Source organism: Sceloporus undulatus, chromosome 4 (assembly GCF_019175285.1).
Source record: "Sceloporus undulatus isolate JIND9_A2432 ecotype Alabama chromosome 4, SceUnd_v1.1, whole genome shotgun sequence".
In the NCBI taxonomy this organism is placed as follows: Eukaryota; Metazoa; Chordata; class Lepidosauria; order Squamata; family Phrynosomatidae; genus Sceloporus; species Sceloporus undulatus.
In genome coordinates, this window is record NC_056525.1 from 150,501,291 (window position 1) to 150,520,816 (window position 19,526).

Consider the following 19,526-nt stretch of genomic DNA (forward strand, 5'->3'; position numbering starts at 1 on the left):
AGATTGTAAGCCTGAGGGCAGGGAACCGTCCAATTAAAAAGATTGTATGTACAGCGCTGTGTAAATTTACAGTGCTTTATAAATAAAGGTTAATAATAATAATAATAATAATAATAATAATAATAATAATAATAGTATACAGTACAGTACTTTCTATTTGTAGCATATTTCTAAATCCAAAACTGTTCTGTTGAATGTATTCCCTCTGCATTTTCATTTTTGTTCTTCAAAAATACAAGCTTTACATTTTATTTTAGGTGCTTGGTCTCAATGTCCCACTCTGTGTGTGCGTGATGCTTTTGATTAATTCAGTAAAAACATAGTTGACCTATTATATCTTCCTCTTCTTCTTCATTCCCCTCTAGCTTTTAGATGTTTTTTATTCAATTCAAGTGCATGACTACATGTCTCACTCAGTATGTGTGTGTACACAACTTTTTATTAAGCTTAGGCGGGTTACAGACCGCCGCTTTGCGGCGGGCCACTGCCGCCGCTTGCTCCGTGTGGGAGCTGCAGCAGCCACACCGCGCAGCTCCCACACGGACCGAAAAAAGAAGCTCCAAAATGGAGCTTCTTTAAGCGGCGCCTCTATGACGTCGCGAGGCGCCAGGGGCGGACTCGCGACGTCATAGACGCCGCGACACATGCGGACGCACAGCGTCCGATACGTAAATATGGCAGCCGCCGTGTGGAACAGCCGCCGCCATATTGTACGTACAGAATACGTACTAGGGTTAGGGGGGTGCGGAAGCACCGCCCCTTCCTAACCCTAGTACGTATTCATTACGTACTAAATGGCGGTGTGTAACCCGCCTTAGTAAATACAAATGGTGGTAAATCCATCACCTGTTTTCCATTTCATGCAGATCTACTCAAGAGTATAAGATTCCACTTCATCAGTAGAACTGTGAGATGGACATCTTACCCCACATCCTCAAAATCTGTTCCAGATTTGGAAGGCACAGAAGGCTACTGGGGGTGGTGACAGAAAGAGAAAATCTCACTGCACTAATTGGCATATATGGGTAGGATGAAAGAGCCATTTAGCTCAAATATCAGTGTCAAATCCAGGACACAAAGATTTTTTATTTTCTGATATTAGCTCCACTCTAGAAAGGCATTCAAATAAAAGTCAGATGCATGCACACTGTTGTGTTCCTAACATTCACTGGAGATCTCTATGCATGTGCTTGCAAATATACCACATACGATTTTTCTCTTTCCACTTTACAGAGTTTTCTGCACACAGTAAAGCCAAAACATGTATAGGAACACTATTAATGAAAGGTATAATTTGTTTTAACAGAATTCACATACAGCCCGTGTATGGAGCGGGCGAGCCGTAAAAAGGAACTCAGGGAAAAGGGTGGAAGCGACTGAGAACATGTGTGGTCTCCTGCCAAAATGCTCACTCTTAGATCTGGAACGTTCTGACATGTTCTGCACTGGTGAAGAACAAGACTGTATCGAGACCAGGCCATAACAGATTCTTGCATTAACCATCCTCTGTTGTACTCACATGTATGCAGAGGAATGTCAAAATATACCCAAATTGAAAATTTCTGAAATACTTTCAACACTTTACATACAATGATGAAATTTTATTTCACACAATTTCATCAAAAGATAACGAACCAGATAGAGCACTCAATATCTATGTAACTTCTCTAATAGAATCACAATGATATAGTTGGAGGAGACAGCAACAAAACAATGCTATGTTACCAGAAACCATTAGCATCTGGAAAAAAGTCAACCAGGACTAAATTATAATTGTGAAGCTAACTGGTATGTACTAAATACATATGCTAAAACAAACATCAATCATGCTAAATAGGACTTTAATTAATGACATTTATAGTAGCATGCATACATTAAGAAGGGGTAAGACCTGAATGATGGTCTGCAATCGATCAGCAAGAATTTCTGACTCCCAATTGTTTAACAATAGCAGCAACAAATCCCGCCTACGCCAAACTGTACTGCATAAAAAAAGTTGGCTTCAGATAACTAGGAGTAATTTCTGATGTGGAATGAAAGTGAGCAACATTCAGTTTTGTATTCTAAACAAATTCCTGGGCTTAGAATTCATAACTCTAAAATAATGTGAGTGTTTGTGAATAATGCCCACTGGTGGATCTTGGGGCCCTAATAAAAGGCAACCAAAGTACATCATGCATGCCTACTCCTACATAATTATACTGTCTTAAGTTTCTTGAACTGGTAAAATGTGCATGAACTAAGGATGGGGGAAGACTGTGGCTCATTTTGATTCACATTTTAATGCAAGCATCAATAATTCACATTCACAAAGTAATACCCAAACTCACACAGAGATATACTTCAATAGTCATAATTCTCAAAGATTTAGAATACAGTTCATCAGTCAAAAAATGCACAGAAGAAACATATTATAGGGAAAGATGTGAAACATACAAAAATACATTATTAAAAACTGTTTGCAAAAATATGAATACATTTGGAAAGATTTATATAAAATACATTCTGACAAAGGCACACGAACATGAATACTTACATTTCTGCAAACTTTTAAAATATAAAATTGATGCATAAATGGGGAACATAATTTATGGCTAACAACATAAGAAACTAAGAGAAACTGAAACTGACAGATTTATCTTTCTCTAGCATTCCCATGCAACTCTCCTTTTGCTAAACTTTCAGGAAATCTTGTTCAAAATTAGTACACATGCTTACCTGTAACGAACATGAAATGAACGGCCTTCACACATGTTTAAAAAAACATTTTCTTCCATCTAGTTGCATTATGAGCAGAAAAAATTCGCACTACTACTGGGATATGAAGATGTGCTTTTCCCCAAGTGTCCCAATCACTCTAGTCATAACGTTGAGTTAATGAACTGCAAGCTTCTGTTGTAGTGCTCTTCTTCCATAGCAAGAAAAAGAAATCATCATCAGATAGCACTTAAGTTTTCAGAGTAGGACGAAGATCTGTATCTGTTGCTCAGCTGGCTGTATTTCTGAAAAGAGAACATAAGATTATCTATTTCAGGCCTGATTTTTATCCTTGCAATTCAAAATTAATACAAAAAGCATAGGTTATCTCTTTGCTCAGTAGGATTAATAAACACAGTTCTTGCAAAAAAGGAAAGCAAATGGCTATTTATAAAAGGGGCCTCTGCAGGCCAATTTTCACTTTACACTGTGAACATAATTTTGACACAAGAGTGCAAAAAACATACAAATCTCTCATCAATTTTGAAGAGAACAGACATGGATCATCACCACGTGTTCCTTTAAAACAAAGAGGAGCAACATGTTTTTCAAGACTAGACAGAAGCCAAAATGTAAGAGAACTATACACTGTTTGATTCATAGCTCAGTTTTAGCTGAAGATGCCAAAAGATACTGTTCAATGTTTACGTACTTTATTTTTCTTCCAGCAGTTTTGATTCTAACTCATTCTTAAACATCTTTACTCCACAGCAAAAAAGAGGTTTTAAGCCTCAAATATTCTTTTTTTCCATTTTAATATTTTACTGTATAACTTATAAAGCACACTAGATTTTACTGTATTATTGTCATTATTTACAGAGTGTTCATTTCACAAATAAAACTAACAATGTGCTCATACCTCTAAGGTTTACCCTCAACATATCCACAGGTCATGTCAAAATCCATAATTTTGACCCCAAAACCTGCCTTTGAGTTAGACATGAAGTCTAGGAAGCAACTATCTATGCAATTCAGTAAGTAAAACCATATGTGTTCCCAAAATCACGAACATATTGCAGAGGTTACTGGAGAACATATAGACTAGGACAACAAAGTCACCAATACAAGATCTATGAATGAGTCTAGTGAAAGGCAGGACGGTAATTCCTGAAACCTAGTACTTGCAAAGACTTGCTAGCCCTTAAAGTCTGGTAGGAAGCCCAGAATAAAATGCAGTACATGACATATTATACTATTTATGTCTGCCTCAATATTCTCCCTAATTTTCTTTTACACAGAAAAACAATCCTCTCTCAGTATGTCTGACAGATGGTCATGATTCAGCTATAGATGATATATGTAGACATTGACATATCTTTGCTTCTATAAAATCCACATACAATTTTTAATAATTTTACTTTTTTAAAAAAAATACCACTGGTAATTCATGTTTCTGTCCAAAACCAGTGCCTGGCAGATATGATGGACTAGATGAGGGGAAACAAATTGAAGTTTAATCCAGACATGACCAAGGTGCTCTTGGTCAATTGAAAGACAGATCTGGTAATAGGCATTCACCCTGTGTTAGATGGGGTTACACCCCCCATGAAAACACAGGTTTGCGGTTTGGGAGTACAGCAGGCACTGGGTTTGGGTTCTAGGACTCCCTGTGGATACCAAAATTCATGGATGTTCAAGTCCAGTTAAATACAATAGATAGTAAACTGCTGTCACTTGCTGTGGATGCTTGAATTCATGGATAAAGAATCCATGGACACAGTGGGCCAATTGTACTCCTGGATTCAGTGCTGAGCCTGGAGGCCTATATCTCAGCGGTGACTAGGAGTGCCTTTGCACAGTGAAAGCTAGTGTGCCGACTGTGCCAATTTCTGAAGAGGTCAGATCTAGCCACAGGGGTACATGCTTTGGTTACATCCTGTTTGGATTACTGTAATGTGCTCCATGTGGGGCTGCTTTTGAACATGCTCAGAAACTTCAGCTGGCCCAAAGAGCTGCAGCCAGATTGTTAATTGGGGCTGGCTACAGAAAGTACAGTACTCCATTGCTGGAATAGACTGGCTGCTGGTCCATTTCTGGGCCTCTACACAGCAGACTACTCATCTACACAGACAAAAAGACTGCAAGGTGTGCAAAAATACAAAGAACTCATTTAGCGGTGGGGAGAGAAACTGAGGTGGGTATAGAATTGACAGTGGAGAAAGCAGATAAGAAAAAAAATCAATGCATTTGAGATATCATGCTGGAAAGGAGTGCTGAGGAAACCGTGGACAGCCTAAAAGATAAATAAATGGGTCCTCGAATAGATCAAGCCTGAACTCTCCCTGGACACCGATGACCAAATTAAGGCTGTCATGCTTTGGCAATATCTCATTAGAAGGCATGATTCATTAGAAAAGAAAATAATGCTAGGAAAGGTAGACAGCAGAAGACAGGAAGGCCACACACTAGAGATGGATAGATTCAATCAGGAAAGACATGGGCATGAATTTGCAGGACATGAGCAAAGCAGTGGGGGAAAGGGAGTCTTGGAGAGGTCTCATCCACAGGGTTGCCATGAGTCAGGAACAACTTGAGGGCAGCTGACAACATCAACAACATGGAATGATCACAGAATATTCCAATTAGGACAATTAGGGCACAGTCAGTGTGCAGAGAAAGCTGTTGAATAGGGGGGAAAGGGAAACCAGGTAAAAAATAATAGAATTCAGTATTTTGGAAAGGAATAAGGATGAAATAATGAACAGGAGAACTCCACCATACATTTTGCTGCAGGTACCACTTATGTCAAATTGCAAACTGGTTTTCAAGCACTTTTGTTCACATTGCAAAAAGGGGCTGAAGTTGAAGAACAACAAACCTAAGAGCCAGAAGTCCAAAATTTAGCACCATTGTTCTCCTGCTTCTAGCCCAGATTTCTGAAACTGGATTAGAGAACAGGCACCTCATAGCTCAGTCGAGCTCAAAGAACCTCTTCTCTAGCTCATGGCCCTCTTGCCCAGAAAGCATGGCCCTTCCTTAACCTCAATATCTCTCCTACTTGCAGCAATCCAATCCCTTTATGTAGAGAACAAGACAGTAAAACTGGAAGGCTGGATTGCTCAGAAGTTGAAGGATTACCATACTGATGTGTCAGGGAGCAGGGAACGTGTACTTTATAAAGGACGTGAATGAGGGTAAGGTCATGATCAGCACCATAGCTGCATATGGTAGAAAGGAGAGACAGCAGAGATACGGAGTACTTACATGACCTCCCCACTTCCCCCAGATGTTCACAGAGTGACCACACTTCAGGATTTATGCAGGTTATTTTATTCCTCTTATCACATTAGGTATGAAACAAAATGAAATCTGTAATTGGATTGGCGAACAACCACCTCATCCTCATTCCTATCGGCCATTTCATATCTGAGTAGGATGCCAATTTCCACTGGGGAATAAATTAAGTGGAATCAGAACCTGACTGGACTGATTTGGGAGGAAACTGATTTGAGGCAAATTTTCAGGAATAAATTAACTGAAAACGATCTATGGGGCTATTTGTAGTTGACTCTGCTTCAGGGAATGTAGCTCTCAAGGGAGAGAGAAAGTTCCTTAGATCTACCGTATCCAAATAAAAACTTGTGGAGGTGTAACTATATGTAACTAAAATAAGAACATATGCATATACCATTCTGGCACTAAAATAGTAACCTAAGTCTCTAACTGTGGTTAAGTTCACCACACCACAAATATAAGAAGTGTCAGCAAAAAGATACCAATTTATCTTCCATATAATAATCTCACATGCTGCCTTTTCTAAGTAATGCTATATATTACTGTGGTCACAAGAAGGGGAAGTATTCCCAAAAAATCCCTGCATTTTTCTGTGGTTCATTTGAATTACCAGAGTTGTTAAAATTGCTAGGGACAGGTAAAAACTAACCCCAGTAAAGCCCTCTCTTCCTTCCTAATTCAAGAACAACAACAAAATTTCTAAAAGCACAACAAAAATTAGAAGCCAATGTATCTCAGAAAGCCTTTAAATCTTAAATATCAGTGTCAAGGCCGGGTAACTGCAGAATATATAATTCTGTGTGTGTGTATTTAAGTTTTTAACTCTAGGGATGATGGACTGATAAGGTACAGGATCATAGAGAAGTGAAGGTGGCTACTCAAATGGTAGATTGATTGCTTCTTCTGTGAAAGTTAATTCACTGCACTGGTTGCTCCTTGGAGCTAAGTGATTCCTTCAGTTGCCCAATAAAGTCAAGATAACCAGAAGCGTCAGCAAAACAAAGCATTATTACAGGTGTGTTAACATTTATATTATTATTATTCTATGTCTCTGGATTCACACAATGATAGTTCTATGAACCAGGAAATAATATGTGACCATCTTTTTAAAAATAAATTATTCTGTACGTTTGCATATTAACAAAATCTCAAAATAGGTGGCATTTTGAAACAAAATGATGTATGTGGATGGTTTTTACTTAACTGTAATTTACCAAAAAAGATCAACTAATATTTTCGATTTGCTATTACATGAAAGCACCAAAAGCAGAATGGCGGGGAAAGTCAGAAAATGTGCATTTAACACATAGAAGTACTAAACTGGTAACTCTTGAGTGTCTGATAATTTTAGGAGTAAAAAAAGAGCATAACCCCACACGAGTCTAATCAGAAATAAAAATTATTGAATTCAAAGGAGTTTACCCCATGGTAAGTGAAAATAATGTAACAACCATCACAAAATAAAGCTTCATAATATAGTTGGGAAACTGCTAAGAGATTTTCGAGAGTATTTATATACTCAAAATTTTAACTACCTCTTATTATGGGATCAGTTAATTAACTTTCTGAAACCCCTAAAATAGAATGATCTAGATGGAAAAATCTACTCAACACCAAGCAGTGGTAGAGAGAAAATATAAATCACTAATGTATAGCTGTTATTTGGTTCCAGTACAGACAGAAAAGCCATTACAGCCATGTTCCACCTCTACATATGTTCCAGTCTATTTTCAAAGTGTGACCAACTTTAATAACACTGTGAGTTTGGCACAAGCAAAACTTGTTTTGGCAAAGATCGTCTCAGCCTTTAATGTACGTTATAACAAAAATCTGGGTTTCAGCAATAAAACTGAACTATAATTTTGAAACTCAACTTAAAACCAAGTCTGCATTCCTCTAGTTAAAGAAAAAAATGAAATTCTACAACCCTAAATCGACTTTGGTTCCCTAAATCCTACACTGGTCTGTTACAAAAGGGTTTCTTTCTGGGTTAAGCTGCTGCAACAAAAATACAGAAGGATCTTGTAACAACCTTAAATATCAACGAATTATTAAGGCACAAATTCCCATGCATCTGATGAAGTAGACACAACTCCATGAGAACCTGGGTCAATAGTTGGTTAGTTTTTGAGGATCCAAAAGAATGCTGCTAGAGATCTCTTTGTTAGCATTAACTTGTGTTTTCTATCTTTATCTTTCCTACAAAAACCATTAGTGAATTTTTGCCCTAGTTTAATTCTTTGAAATCAGTATTACTGCCTTAAATGAGACTACAAAATTTTGAAGTCCTTTTCCACTGTGGATACAGGAGTAGGAACACAAACTGTACCTTCTTCCGCCCTGAAGTGTATTACAATAATATCGATACAAAGCAGCAAACAACAATTCAAATGAGAGTCACACAGTGCAATCCTATGATTGCTCGCTCAAAGTAAAAAGGATTACTCCCCAGTAATCATGTAACAGCAACCTGAATCATGCCCCATCAAAATCAAAAGAACAAGTAAGAACTGCAGCAGGACAATCTGAATTATGTTACTGCATAGTAGCTTCATGAAAATGTTGCACACAAGACATCTTCTCTACAGTAGTCATCTGAGGAGAGGATATTGCTGGCACCTTCATTTGAGCTTTAAAATATATGAAGGCCTAGCGAAACTCTTTCAACACTGGTTTCAGTTCATGCTTTACCTATTGTCTGTTGTATTTTATCCTAATTGCACTTTCTAAACCATCTCCAAAAGCAGCTCCCATATGACATATTACAGAGATTTTGATGGAAAATCACAACATGGATAACTGTGGCCAGACTAACCATGACCAAAAAAGCCACTACTGATACATCAATTTATAATGAATGGAAAATACTCCATATGTTTCCAGCAACACTTCAGCTTTCAATGCCAAGTCAGAACCTTTTCTCGCCCAAAAGCACAGCCCCATCCACTGTAGGTGAAACATAATCTATTCTCCTACACTGATGAACTATTAACTTGCAGAATCCCCATACTGTTGAGATCGTAGTTCAGTTGATTGATCTCAAACAATCCATTACTACATCCAGTCACTTGTTTCAAACCATTGCTGCTTTGGGTGATTTTGAAGTAACACTATAAGAATGCTATTCCAAATGATGCACTGCACAGGTACAGGATAATACCATTTGTGTGAGTCACACAGAAACCGCAAAGAAGAAGCATACTTATGTCCCTTCAAAACAAGTACTAGATGACATCTGCCAAAACCTAAATTTGTGTTTAAAAGCATGAAGGGAAATGTGGGTGGCAGAAAGACAACACAGCATAAACTTAAAGCAGTGAAGTATTAATTCCTTAGCACTACATTCTGGAAGCAGCCTTGCACAAAGGAACAAAACCATGGTAATAAGATATTCCCTATTTTCTCTGCATCACTAAACAATGCTTAGAGTTCCAAAAGAACTATTAAGATGCACTGCACAGGTACAGGATAATACCATTATTCTCTCCCTGTGCATGGGCCAAAAGGCCCATTTTACCCTCAGTCTGACATCATCTTGTTCAGACAGGAAGGGCTGGGAACACATAGGTCAGATACCATTTCTGCCAATCCAGCCCAAACCCAGCCCAACCAGTCCTTAGGCTGGTTTTAAATACAGTAATGGATTGCTTGTGCTGTGGTCTCCCAGAAATCCTGCCATGACAGCCAAACGTTTACATATCTACACACACCCTTACTTGTCACCACTGTACTCTTTGCAGGCCCAGATGTAGCCTGTGATATTGGAGGGGGCACCTGGCCATTTGGGTGCAATTATAATACAGCAGTCCTTCCACATTTGCTGGGGTAGGAGTGAAGCACCCCAGAGAATGTAGAAAAACTGCAAATTAAAAAATGCTATTCTCTTTACACAAGAGTACACCTCTCTAGGAATCTCCAGATCCTCCAGTGCAACTCTGTGGTCAATATCTGCCAGAGGCTGTTCACAGAATCTTACTGGAGGACCTACGAATGCTTAAAGAAGTGTTTTCTCTAGGAATTTCCAGGTTCCCCAGCACAACTCTATAGTCAACTTCTGGCAGAGTTGTGATGGGAGGACCTAGAGATTCTTAAGGAGAACATATTATCATAATCCAAACCACAACTAATGAAAACCACAAATGTCAAAACTGCAAATGTGGAGGGACAACTATAGTTTCTTGGCAAAATCACAGCCAAAGCCAGAATGAAACAAATCTAGAAAATCAAGGCTCAACCAACGTACAGTGGAACCTTGTCATATGTGGGGATCCATTCTGGACATCCCCCCTCCCGTGTAAGGCAAATACCACATAAGCTCAAGCCTTATGTGTGTGCGCCGTTCAATGGGTTGCAGCGCAGCTTCTGCATAAACCAGAAGCTGCCTATGGAACGGGCACGCTGTAGTCTGTAATTGCACGATCAATGTATCCAAGACAAAAATACTCAGAACTTGATTATAGTGGTTACAATTGAAGAGCCAGTCAAATTTTTGGGGGGAACAACCATGTAACCCACCTATCTCAAGGCAACTGGGATTACCTGATCTCACAAGAATCCTGGATTTATATGCCCTGGCTATAAATCCATCAAAAAGTAGACTGCAACCCCAAGCACTCTGCCCACATCAAGCCTGAAAACATATTGCTAACCAACCCTAATGCTCCCATTCACAATATAGTTAGTGGCTTTGCAAATGTCATAGTTTAGGGGTCTTTCAAAGCATGGTGAATTACTGAGATATAGGATAAACTGCAACAAACTGGGTGGAGGTCTAACCAATTTTTAGCCATTTGTCCTTCCCATGTCCTATTCCACATTGCTCTGGAAGGCCTTTAAGTCTTCAAAATAGTATTTGAGCAGAGGCACCTGCAAAAGTGAAGTGATGGGAAGATGTCTTTCCATGATCCTCCTCCTCTTCACTGATCTTCAGGTCAAATCTATCACCTCAGCTACATTATTTTGAAGATTTGTAAGCTCATGGGAAACAGCCTGAGTATGTGAAGCTGTCCAACAAGTAAAACAGAAAAAGCAACAAAATGTTTCATAGTAAATATACAGCTCTTGCATATTTTACATGTAAAATATGCACTCTATTTGCAGATCTAAGTATCATTTTAGTAAACTAATTTATGTGTTCGTAAATTTGTCAAGGTCGCCAGCCCTCTGGACAAATGACAATCCAAGAAGCAATATATCCACATTTTGCTAGACTGACTACCAAGAGCTAAGAAGCAGCCCAAAGTTGCTACTCATTCAGCAGTTATTATGAACGTCTGGTCCATGAAACCTCCTCATTCGGCCTAATTATCACACAAGGAGTGATGTTGAGGGTGTGGTACAGTGTGCTGCAATCCTCCAAAACTGTTCATTCTGCATACATAGTGACTATAATTTCTCACTTTCCAGACCCTACATATCTTTCCAAACTGAACATCTAAGGGTGCCACAGAAAACAACACTTTCTCCACATTTCACGGTTGAGGGACCTGGAAACTCAACATTTGTATACACAGCCATCAGCAACGTCTTACACTTGGAGCTATAAAGATCGGATTCAAGGAAGAGAGTTTTAAAGAGGGAAATGAAAATTCCTGTGGCACTATAGAAAAATTCCAAAAGCCATTTGTCCAGTTAAATTGCATGAATTTAAATATGAATAGGTACTTTTTAAACTATGAAATATGTAAACTTATTCTACAAGCGTGGATCCATGTGTAGTCAAAATAACACAATCCACACACAGGACGTAGGTGTACACTTAGGTAACAACAACATAAGGGGGTGTCCCTAACATAGACCAATAAAAACTAACTACAATCAGTAGCCATGGAGTACTGACTATTTGGAGTAGGGAATGAGAAGGGGAGGGACTGATAGGACCAGATGACTGATACTCTGAATAAAAGCACTGGCAACTCTTTCTTGCAGATCCCATTTGTTTCAAATGTTGTAATGTATTTTGTAAACTCTATCATAGGATGAGCAGGCATCAAATAGGTTGAAGGACAAGTGAAGATAGGAGGAAGGAATGTCAACAATCTAAGATATGCTGATGTCACCATACTACTGTTGGAAATCATCATAAATTTGGAACAGCTAGTAAAGAAAGAGAAAGAAAAAAGTGCAAAGGCAGGCCTACTCCTAAACATAAACCAAAAATCATGACCACAGAGAATTTACATAAATTCAACATAGATAAACAAACGAATCAAAATAGTTAAAGACTTTGCATACCTTGGATCAAACACTGATCAGAACAGGCTGCAGTCAAGAAATCAGAAGACTGGGAATAGCAAGGGCAGCTATGAAAGAACTAGACAAAATCCTAAAGTGCAAAGATATACAGCTCAATACTAAAGTCAGAATTGCCCAAGCCATTTATTCCCACCACCATGTACAAATATGACAGCTAGACAGTGAAGAAAGCAAACTGGAAGAAATCACTGATCTGAGATGTGGTGCTGGAGAAAATGGCTAAGGATACCATAGAAAAGCTTATGCTTTTTTCTTATATGCGGGGGGGGGGGTCCGGAAGGATCCCCTGTAAAAAAGGGTGTCACTGGCCATTACTGATTCCTAACTGTATGAATATAAGAACCTGAAAGTGTTTTAAATGTTAGAAGGGCAGAAGAGCAGAAAACAAGACCACACCAGGTTAAAAAGTTTAATCTTTTCCTCTGATAAGATATCAATGAAAGCCTCATACAGTGTCTAAAATCTCTATTTGTGTGGAAGGGGACAAATTTCTCTACATAGGTGGACAATTGCTGAAGCCTGAACAACCATATCACCCAATTTTCAGCTCCTCCAGAGCACCGGGGAAAGGTGCGTGTGTGTCATAGCACACCACTGTTGCACCACTTCCAGTCATTTTGGGGTCTGCCTTTTCGGGGAGAGGTCGCTGTTTCAGGGTGCTATTATCAGGGTGAGAATGCTGTTTTTACAGGGAATGCTGTTTTTAAGGAGAGTGCTGTTTTGGGGTGGAGGATTTTAAATTTTTTAAAGATCAACAAATGTGTCTCTGGTCCTAAATTAGCACTGAATGTATTCCAAGTTAGCACTATGCTCATTAATGTTCCCCCATCTAAATGAAGAAAACTTGTACATACACAGGTATCAATTAATTTTTCCAGTTCAACCAGAAAATTTGTGGCTTAAAATCTTCACACAAAAAACATGCAAATGCACACCAACAGCTTTCCAATACTCATTGTTTCTGGTTGCAGAGAGGAATAGATTGAATTCATCATGGTTATCTGCAACAAACTTCTAATATGGACAAACTAGACTGAAACACAGAAGTAGGCCCTTGTTATATGCTGGGGTTTGGTTCCAAGATCCTCCGTGGATAACAAAATCGGTGGATGCTTAAGTCCCATTAAATATAATGACATAGCAAAATGGTGTCCCTTATGAAAAATGGAAAATCAAGGTTTGATATTTGAAATTTATACTTTTTAAAACATTTTCGAACTGTGGATGCTTGAATCTGTGCATAAGAAATCTGTGTATAAGAAGAGTCGACTGTATCTACTAATCACCTAGCTAAGACTGATGGAGGGTTGGAAGGAGGGCAACCTCTACAAGGCCACAACTTTCCCCTTCCCCAGTCTAGACCACATACAGAATCTGAGACTACTATAGAGTACTTTTTACTTGTTCACATAAGAGATAAGTAGGAATCAGTCACCATAATAAAAATCACAGACACACAGCTATGCATTGGTGAGTCAAACCAAAACCAGGATCTCCCTGCACAAACAGATATGCCTTTGTTAATATGGTATTACAATTACTACCTACACAACAGTCCTCAGCAAAGGTCCAATGTTACTGCACTGGGGGGGGGGGGGCTTCCTTATCATTAAACTGAATCTGACTCTTCCGGCTTGTTTTTTTTTTTTTATTAAAATTGTTGTTCCGCCACCAATTTACAGGTAAATCTTATAGTAAAATCCTATTTCTCAGTTTCAGTTCCTTAATTGTAAAATGGAAACAATGATCTTTACAGTACTGTAAAACCTCTGAGGACAAGCATGAAAAAGAACACAGCTCAACACTGCCTTTATGGTCTTAATCATGTTTCATGGAGTGCTGGCTTGTGGTGACTAAAGACTGTAAAAGTACTTGGAAGCTTAAGATGAACAAATAATAGTAAGTAGTAATAAATTCAGTTTAATATTAGCAGTTTCCATCCAGGTTTCATCTACTGCTTAGCTTACCTGCAGACATGAAAAAATATATTTTCCTAAATAAATGAGGAAGACGTCCCCCCAAATCTCTATAGATATTTTTGCTGGAAATAGTACTTTACCAGCACCAATAGGACTAGAGTCTTATCAAAGCACTTACAGTGCTCTGCCAGAAACTGAAAGACGTTTCTTCTTCAGCTCACATATTGCAGTACTTAGCACACAGCACTAGTTAACTATGTACAATAAAAACCTGTTTAGTAGGAAACTAAAATTAAGGAACAGGCAACCAAAATTTAGGAATGGGTTTTTAAAGATGAAGCTGTCATTTTTATAGACAGGCACTTTTAAAAGGCCAAGCCTTTCTTTCATATTAAAACTATAACCTGTCTGTTCTAGTGACAAGATATGAAGAGCCCCATCCTTCAGCAGAAGAACAACTATGCAGAATGGTCTCTCCAATCTGTGGGAGCAGTTTTCAAAGAGAGTCAAGAGGCTAAGAAGGACACTAGTTAAGATTCATTGTAAGGCTTTCAAGGATCCCAGCAATTATCTGCTGAGTTAACAGGCAGTACAAAACTTCAGGGTCTGACAAAGAACACTGTTGGATTGTAATTGCAGTTCTTGAATAGATGGCAATTCAGTTTAGCTCTCTATACTTCCTCTGCAATTAAGCTTTATATGCCTGATAAAATGATACCCATGGTTTTTTTTAAATTTTCATGGTCTAATTCAAAATCCCCTAATTGAAAAACATTATACACATTCAAAATTAACTTTCTACTATGAGAAAAATATTATAAATGAAAGCACTTCAGTATGAATACACGCAGAGCACTGGACCATTTTTACACATATATGCAAACAATTTCATTCTGGAAGGAAAACAAGCAATCTAGCCCTCTACATTTCCACAGTGAAACAATATGATGGATACTGCATCTAAAGAGAGCATACCATCCAACAAAATCTATTCAGACACATAGAAAAGGTTTGGGGTTTTTTTTTGGGGGGGGGGTTGGTGAATTTCACACACAAAAAGCCTCTCTCACCACATCCATTCTAGGATATTTCCAACTAGGCATTTTAAAACACTGAACCACCAAAGATACAAGTATCATACCAGTCTGAAATAAGGGCACTAGCAAGTCCTGAGAAGTCAAGGGAGAAACTAAGGCATACTAGAGAGCTCGACTTATGAAAATCGGAAGAAGCCATGTAACTGTGTACAGGAGAGTGGTGGGGTCTTTTTCACCGATACACGAGGGGTATCAGTAATTCCTTGTATTTTGGCATTTCAATGTCCCTTTTTGCTGTACAGATAGCACCAGATGCCCAGACTTGTCAGCTTCCTTAGCAGCATATAGGCAGGTAGCTAGTTAGCCACACTCTCACCCATGAGGCTCCTGACTAGTCATGCAGCAGGCAAGGTTAAATATTATCACCATACTTGTTCAACTTGTACACAGAAAACATCATGCGAAGCGCAGGTTTAGACTCAGAAGGAGGAGTAAAGATAGGAAGAAGGAATACCAACAATCTAAGATATGTGGATGGCACAATAATACTACTTGGAACAATTACTAAGGAAGGTCAAGGAAGAAACCTTGCTGCTGAACAAAAAGAAAACAAAAATAATGACCATGGAGGATATACATAAATTAAAATTAAACAATGAGGGAATTGAAACAGTTAAAGATTTCTCCTAACTGGGATCAAGCATCGTTCAGAATGGAGACTGAAGTCAAGAGGAAAGAAGAAGACAAGGAATGGGAAAGACATCCACGAAAGAGCTAGTGAAGATCCTAAAGAGTAAAAATATACAACTGAGCACTAAAGTTAGAATTGTACAAGCATCACTATGTGTGAATGTGAGAGCTGGACAGTGAAAAAAGTGAATCAAAAGAAAATCCATTCATTTGAGATGTGGTGCTGGAGAAGAGTGCTGAGGATACCATGGACAGCCAAAAAGACATCAAATGGTTTCGTGAGGAGATAAAGCCTGAAATACCCTAAAAACCAAGATGATCAAATTGAAGCATGACTCATTAGAAAAGATAATGTAATACTATGAAAGGTTGAGGGTAGAAGAAAAAGGAAGACCACACACCAGATGGCTAGATTCAATTAGGAGGGAGGTTACAAAAATGAGTCTGCAAAACTTAAGCAGAGCAGTATAAGGCAGGGAGTCATGGAGATGTCTCATTGACAGGGTCTCCATTAGTCAAGGTCTGTTCAAGAGCAGCTAACAACAACATAGCCCCATTTCTAGGGATGGAAGGGTTACAACTAGCTTCAAATGAATCTTCTGCTTTACACAGAATCAACTCTAGTGTTAACTAAAATATGGCAACAAATATGGGAAACAGAATGCTGGCCAGAAAACTGGAAACACTCAATAGATATTCCCATCCACAAAAAAAGAGGGCACAAGAATCTGCAGCAACTACAGAACTATAGCACTAATCTCACATGCAAGCAAAATTATGCTCAAAACACAGCAACACAGGCTCCTACTATACATGGAGAGAGAAATCCAGAGGTTCAAGCAGGATTCAGGAAAGGAAGAGGCACCAGGGACCACTCTGCAAACATTATATGGCTAATGACAGACATCAGGGAATTCCAAAAGAAAATCAGTATGCTTTATAGAATATGGCAAAGCCTTTGACTGCATAGATCATGAAAGGCTATGGAATGCCCTTAAAGACATGGGAGTGCTACTATGTCTGATCGTCCTGATGAGAAATTTGTACAAATTTGACAAAGAGGCTACTACTGTTAGAACAGAATATGGAAAAATACAATGGTTCCCAATAGGCAAAGGAATCAGCAAGGCTGCATATTATCACCAAGGGCTAGACTTAGAAGGAGGAGGAGTGAAGATAGGAGGAAAGAACATCAACAACCTAAGACATGTGGATGACACAATATTACTAGCAGAAAACATCACTGGCTTGGAACGATTACCAAGAAACGTCAAGAAAGAAAGTGCAAAGGCAACCTTGCTGCTGAACATAAATATAACCAAAAATAATGACCACAGCGGACATACATAAATTCAAATTAGGCAATGAGGAAATTGAAACAGTCAATAATTTCTTGTACCTTGGATCAAGCATCATTCAGAAAAGAGATTGCAGTCAAGAGCTAAGAAGAAGACTAGAAATGGGATGGGAAAGGCAGCCATGAAACAGCTAGAGAAGATCCTAAAGAGTAAAGATATACACCTGAGCACAAAAATTAGAATTGTCCAAGCCATGGTATTCCCCATCACTATGTACGGATGTGAGAGGTGGGCTGTGAAAAAAGCAGATGAGAAGAAAATCAACTCATTTGCGACGTGGTGCTGGAGAAGAGTGTTGAAGGATACCATGGACAGCCAAAAAGACAACCACACTTGTCCCTCCGAGACCCCCGTGAATATTGAAAAACCGCAAATCACAAGAACACCATGTTTAGGAATCTGTAGGTCCTCCAGTGCAACTCTGTGGCCAACGTCCAAAAGACACTGACACAGAACTGCCCTGGAGGAGCTACAAAGGCCTAGTAGAATATTCTCTCTAGGTCTTTCAGTGCAGCTTGTAGTTAAAGTTGACCATAGAGTTGCACTGGAGGACCTAGATATCCCTAGAGAGAACATATTAATCAAATCTGTGAATAATCAAATCCGCAAATATCAAAGCCACAAATACGGAGGGATGAGTGTAGATGGCTACTTGGACAAATCAGGCCCAAGGTCTCCCAAGACGATCACACCGATGTTGCCATGCTTTGGCCACATCATGAGAAGGCATGAATCACTGGAAAGAACGATAATGCTAGGAAACGTAGATGGTAATAGGAAGAAAGGAAGACCTCATGACAGATGGATGGACTCAATCAGGGAGGTCATGGGCCTGGATTTGCAGGACCTAAGCAGAGTAGTAGTGGAGGGCAGAAAGTTGTGGAGAGTTCTCATCCACAGAATCATAGAGTTGGAAGAGACCACAAGGGCCATCCAGTCCAACCCCATTCTGCCATGCAGGGAATCCAAATCAAAGCATCCCCAACAGATGGCCATCCAGCCTCTGTTTAAAGACCTCCAAGGAGGGAGACTCCACTACACTCCAAGGAAGGAGTGTGTTCCACTGTCAAACAGCCCTTACTGTCAGGAAGTTCCTCCTAATGTTGAGGTGGAATCTCTTTTCCTGCAGCTCACATCCATTGGTTAGGGTCCTATTCTCTGGAGCAGCAGAAAACAAGCTTCCTCCCTCCTCCTCAATATGACATCCCTTCAAGTATTTAAACAGTGCTATCATTTCACCTCTTAGCCTTCTCTTCTCCAGGCTAAACATCCCCAGCTCCCTGAGTCTCTCCTCGTAGGGAATGGTTTCCAGACCCATCACCATTTTAGTCGCCCTCATTTGGACACATGGCTCCAGTTTCTCCACATCCTTTTTGACTTGTGGTGCCCAGAACTGGACACAATATTCCAGGTGGGGCCTGACCAAAGCAGAATACAGTGGCACTATTACTTCCCTTGATCTAGACACTATACTTCTATTGATGCAGCCTGGAATCGCATTGGCCTTGTTAGCTGCAGCATGACACTGTTGACTAATGTTCAACTTGTGGTCCACTAACAACAACAACAACAACAACAACAACAACAACAAGCCCCTTTCTAAGCAGCCAATGAGGCGTAGTGCCTTGGACTACGATTCTAGAGACCAGGGTTCAGTCCCCCATCTTGGCCATAATAAAGCCCATTGGGTGCCCTTGGGAGAGTCACACTCTCTCAGCCTCAAGGGAGAGCAATTACACCCCTCCCCCTTTTTTGGGGAGAAACTTGCCCAGCAAAGTCGGAAACGAAGGCCCCACACCGACAGCGACAACCGAAGCCCCTTTCTATGCCAGGAAGTCGTTCTGAACCAGTGCCTGCTCCGCTTGGGTTTCCTCAAAATGGCTCCCCCTTTTTACAAGACACACAGAGCGACCCAGAGCCCCATCTTACCAGGCTGCTCTCTCCCAGCCAATGGGAAGAAAGAACGCCCCCTCCCATTAAAAAACTTGGAAGCAAGGAAAGGGGGCGGGGCCTAAACCCTCCCAGCCAATAGCATCGCGCTATCTATCCCGGCCCCTCCCTTCCAATGTACCTCAAATGGAGGAATCCAACGGCCGCCCACGCGCCGGCGCATGCGCCCTGAAGCCCTGGCCTTTCCTCTCGTTTTGGAGACGTTCTATAACTCTACCGAGGGCCGTTCCCCAGGCCACGCCCCCTACCCCTACTCCTCCTCACGCGCATCTTTCGCATTGGCCAATAGGAAGACGAGGAGGAGGAGAGGCTGGAAAAAGGCCCGA

The 19,526-nt window shown here is 39.9% G+C and overlaps 1 protein-coding gene across 2 annotated transcripts in view; it reads right to left on the minus strand.

Moving 5' to 3' along the window:
• GPSM2 (G protein signaling modulator 2) overlaps window positions 1-19,266 on the minus strand; it is a 46,872-nt gene extending 27,606 nt beyond the window's left edge. For both annotated transcript variants that reach the window (XM_042464031.1, XM_042464030.1), the window contains exons 1-2: window positions 19,180-19,266; window positions 2,719-3,002 (exon numbers count right to left, since the gene is read on the minus strand). In XM_042464031.1, coding sequence (XP_042319965.1) covers window positions 2,719-2,777 — 59 coding nt within the window. In that variant the 5' untranslated portion in view covers window positions 2,778-3,002; window positions 19,180-19,266. The remainder of the gene's footprint in view (window positions 1-2,718; window positions 3,003-19,179) is intronic.
• Window positions 19,267-19,526: the final 260 nt, after the last annotated feature.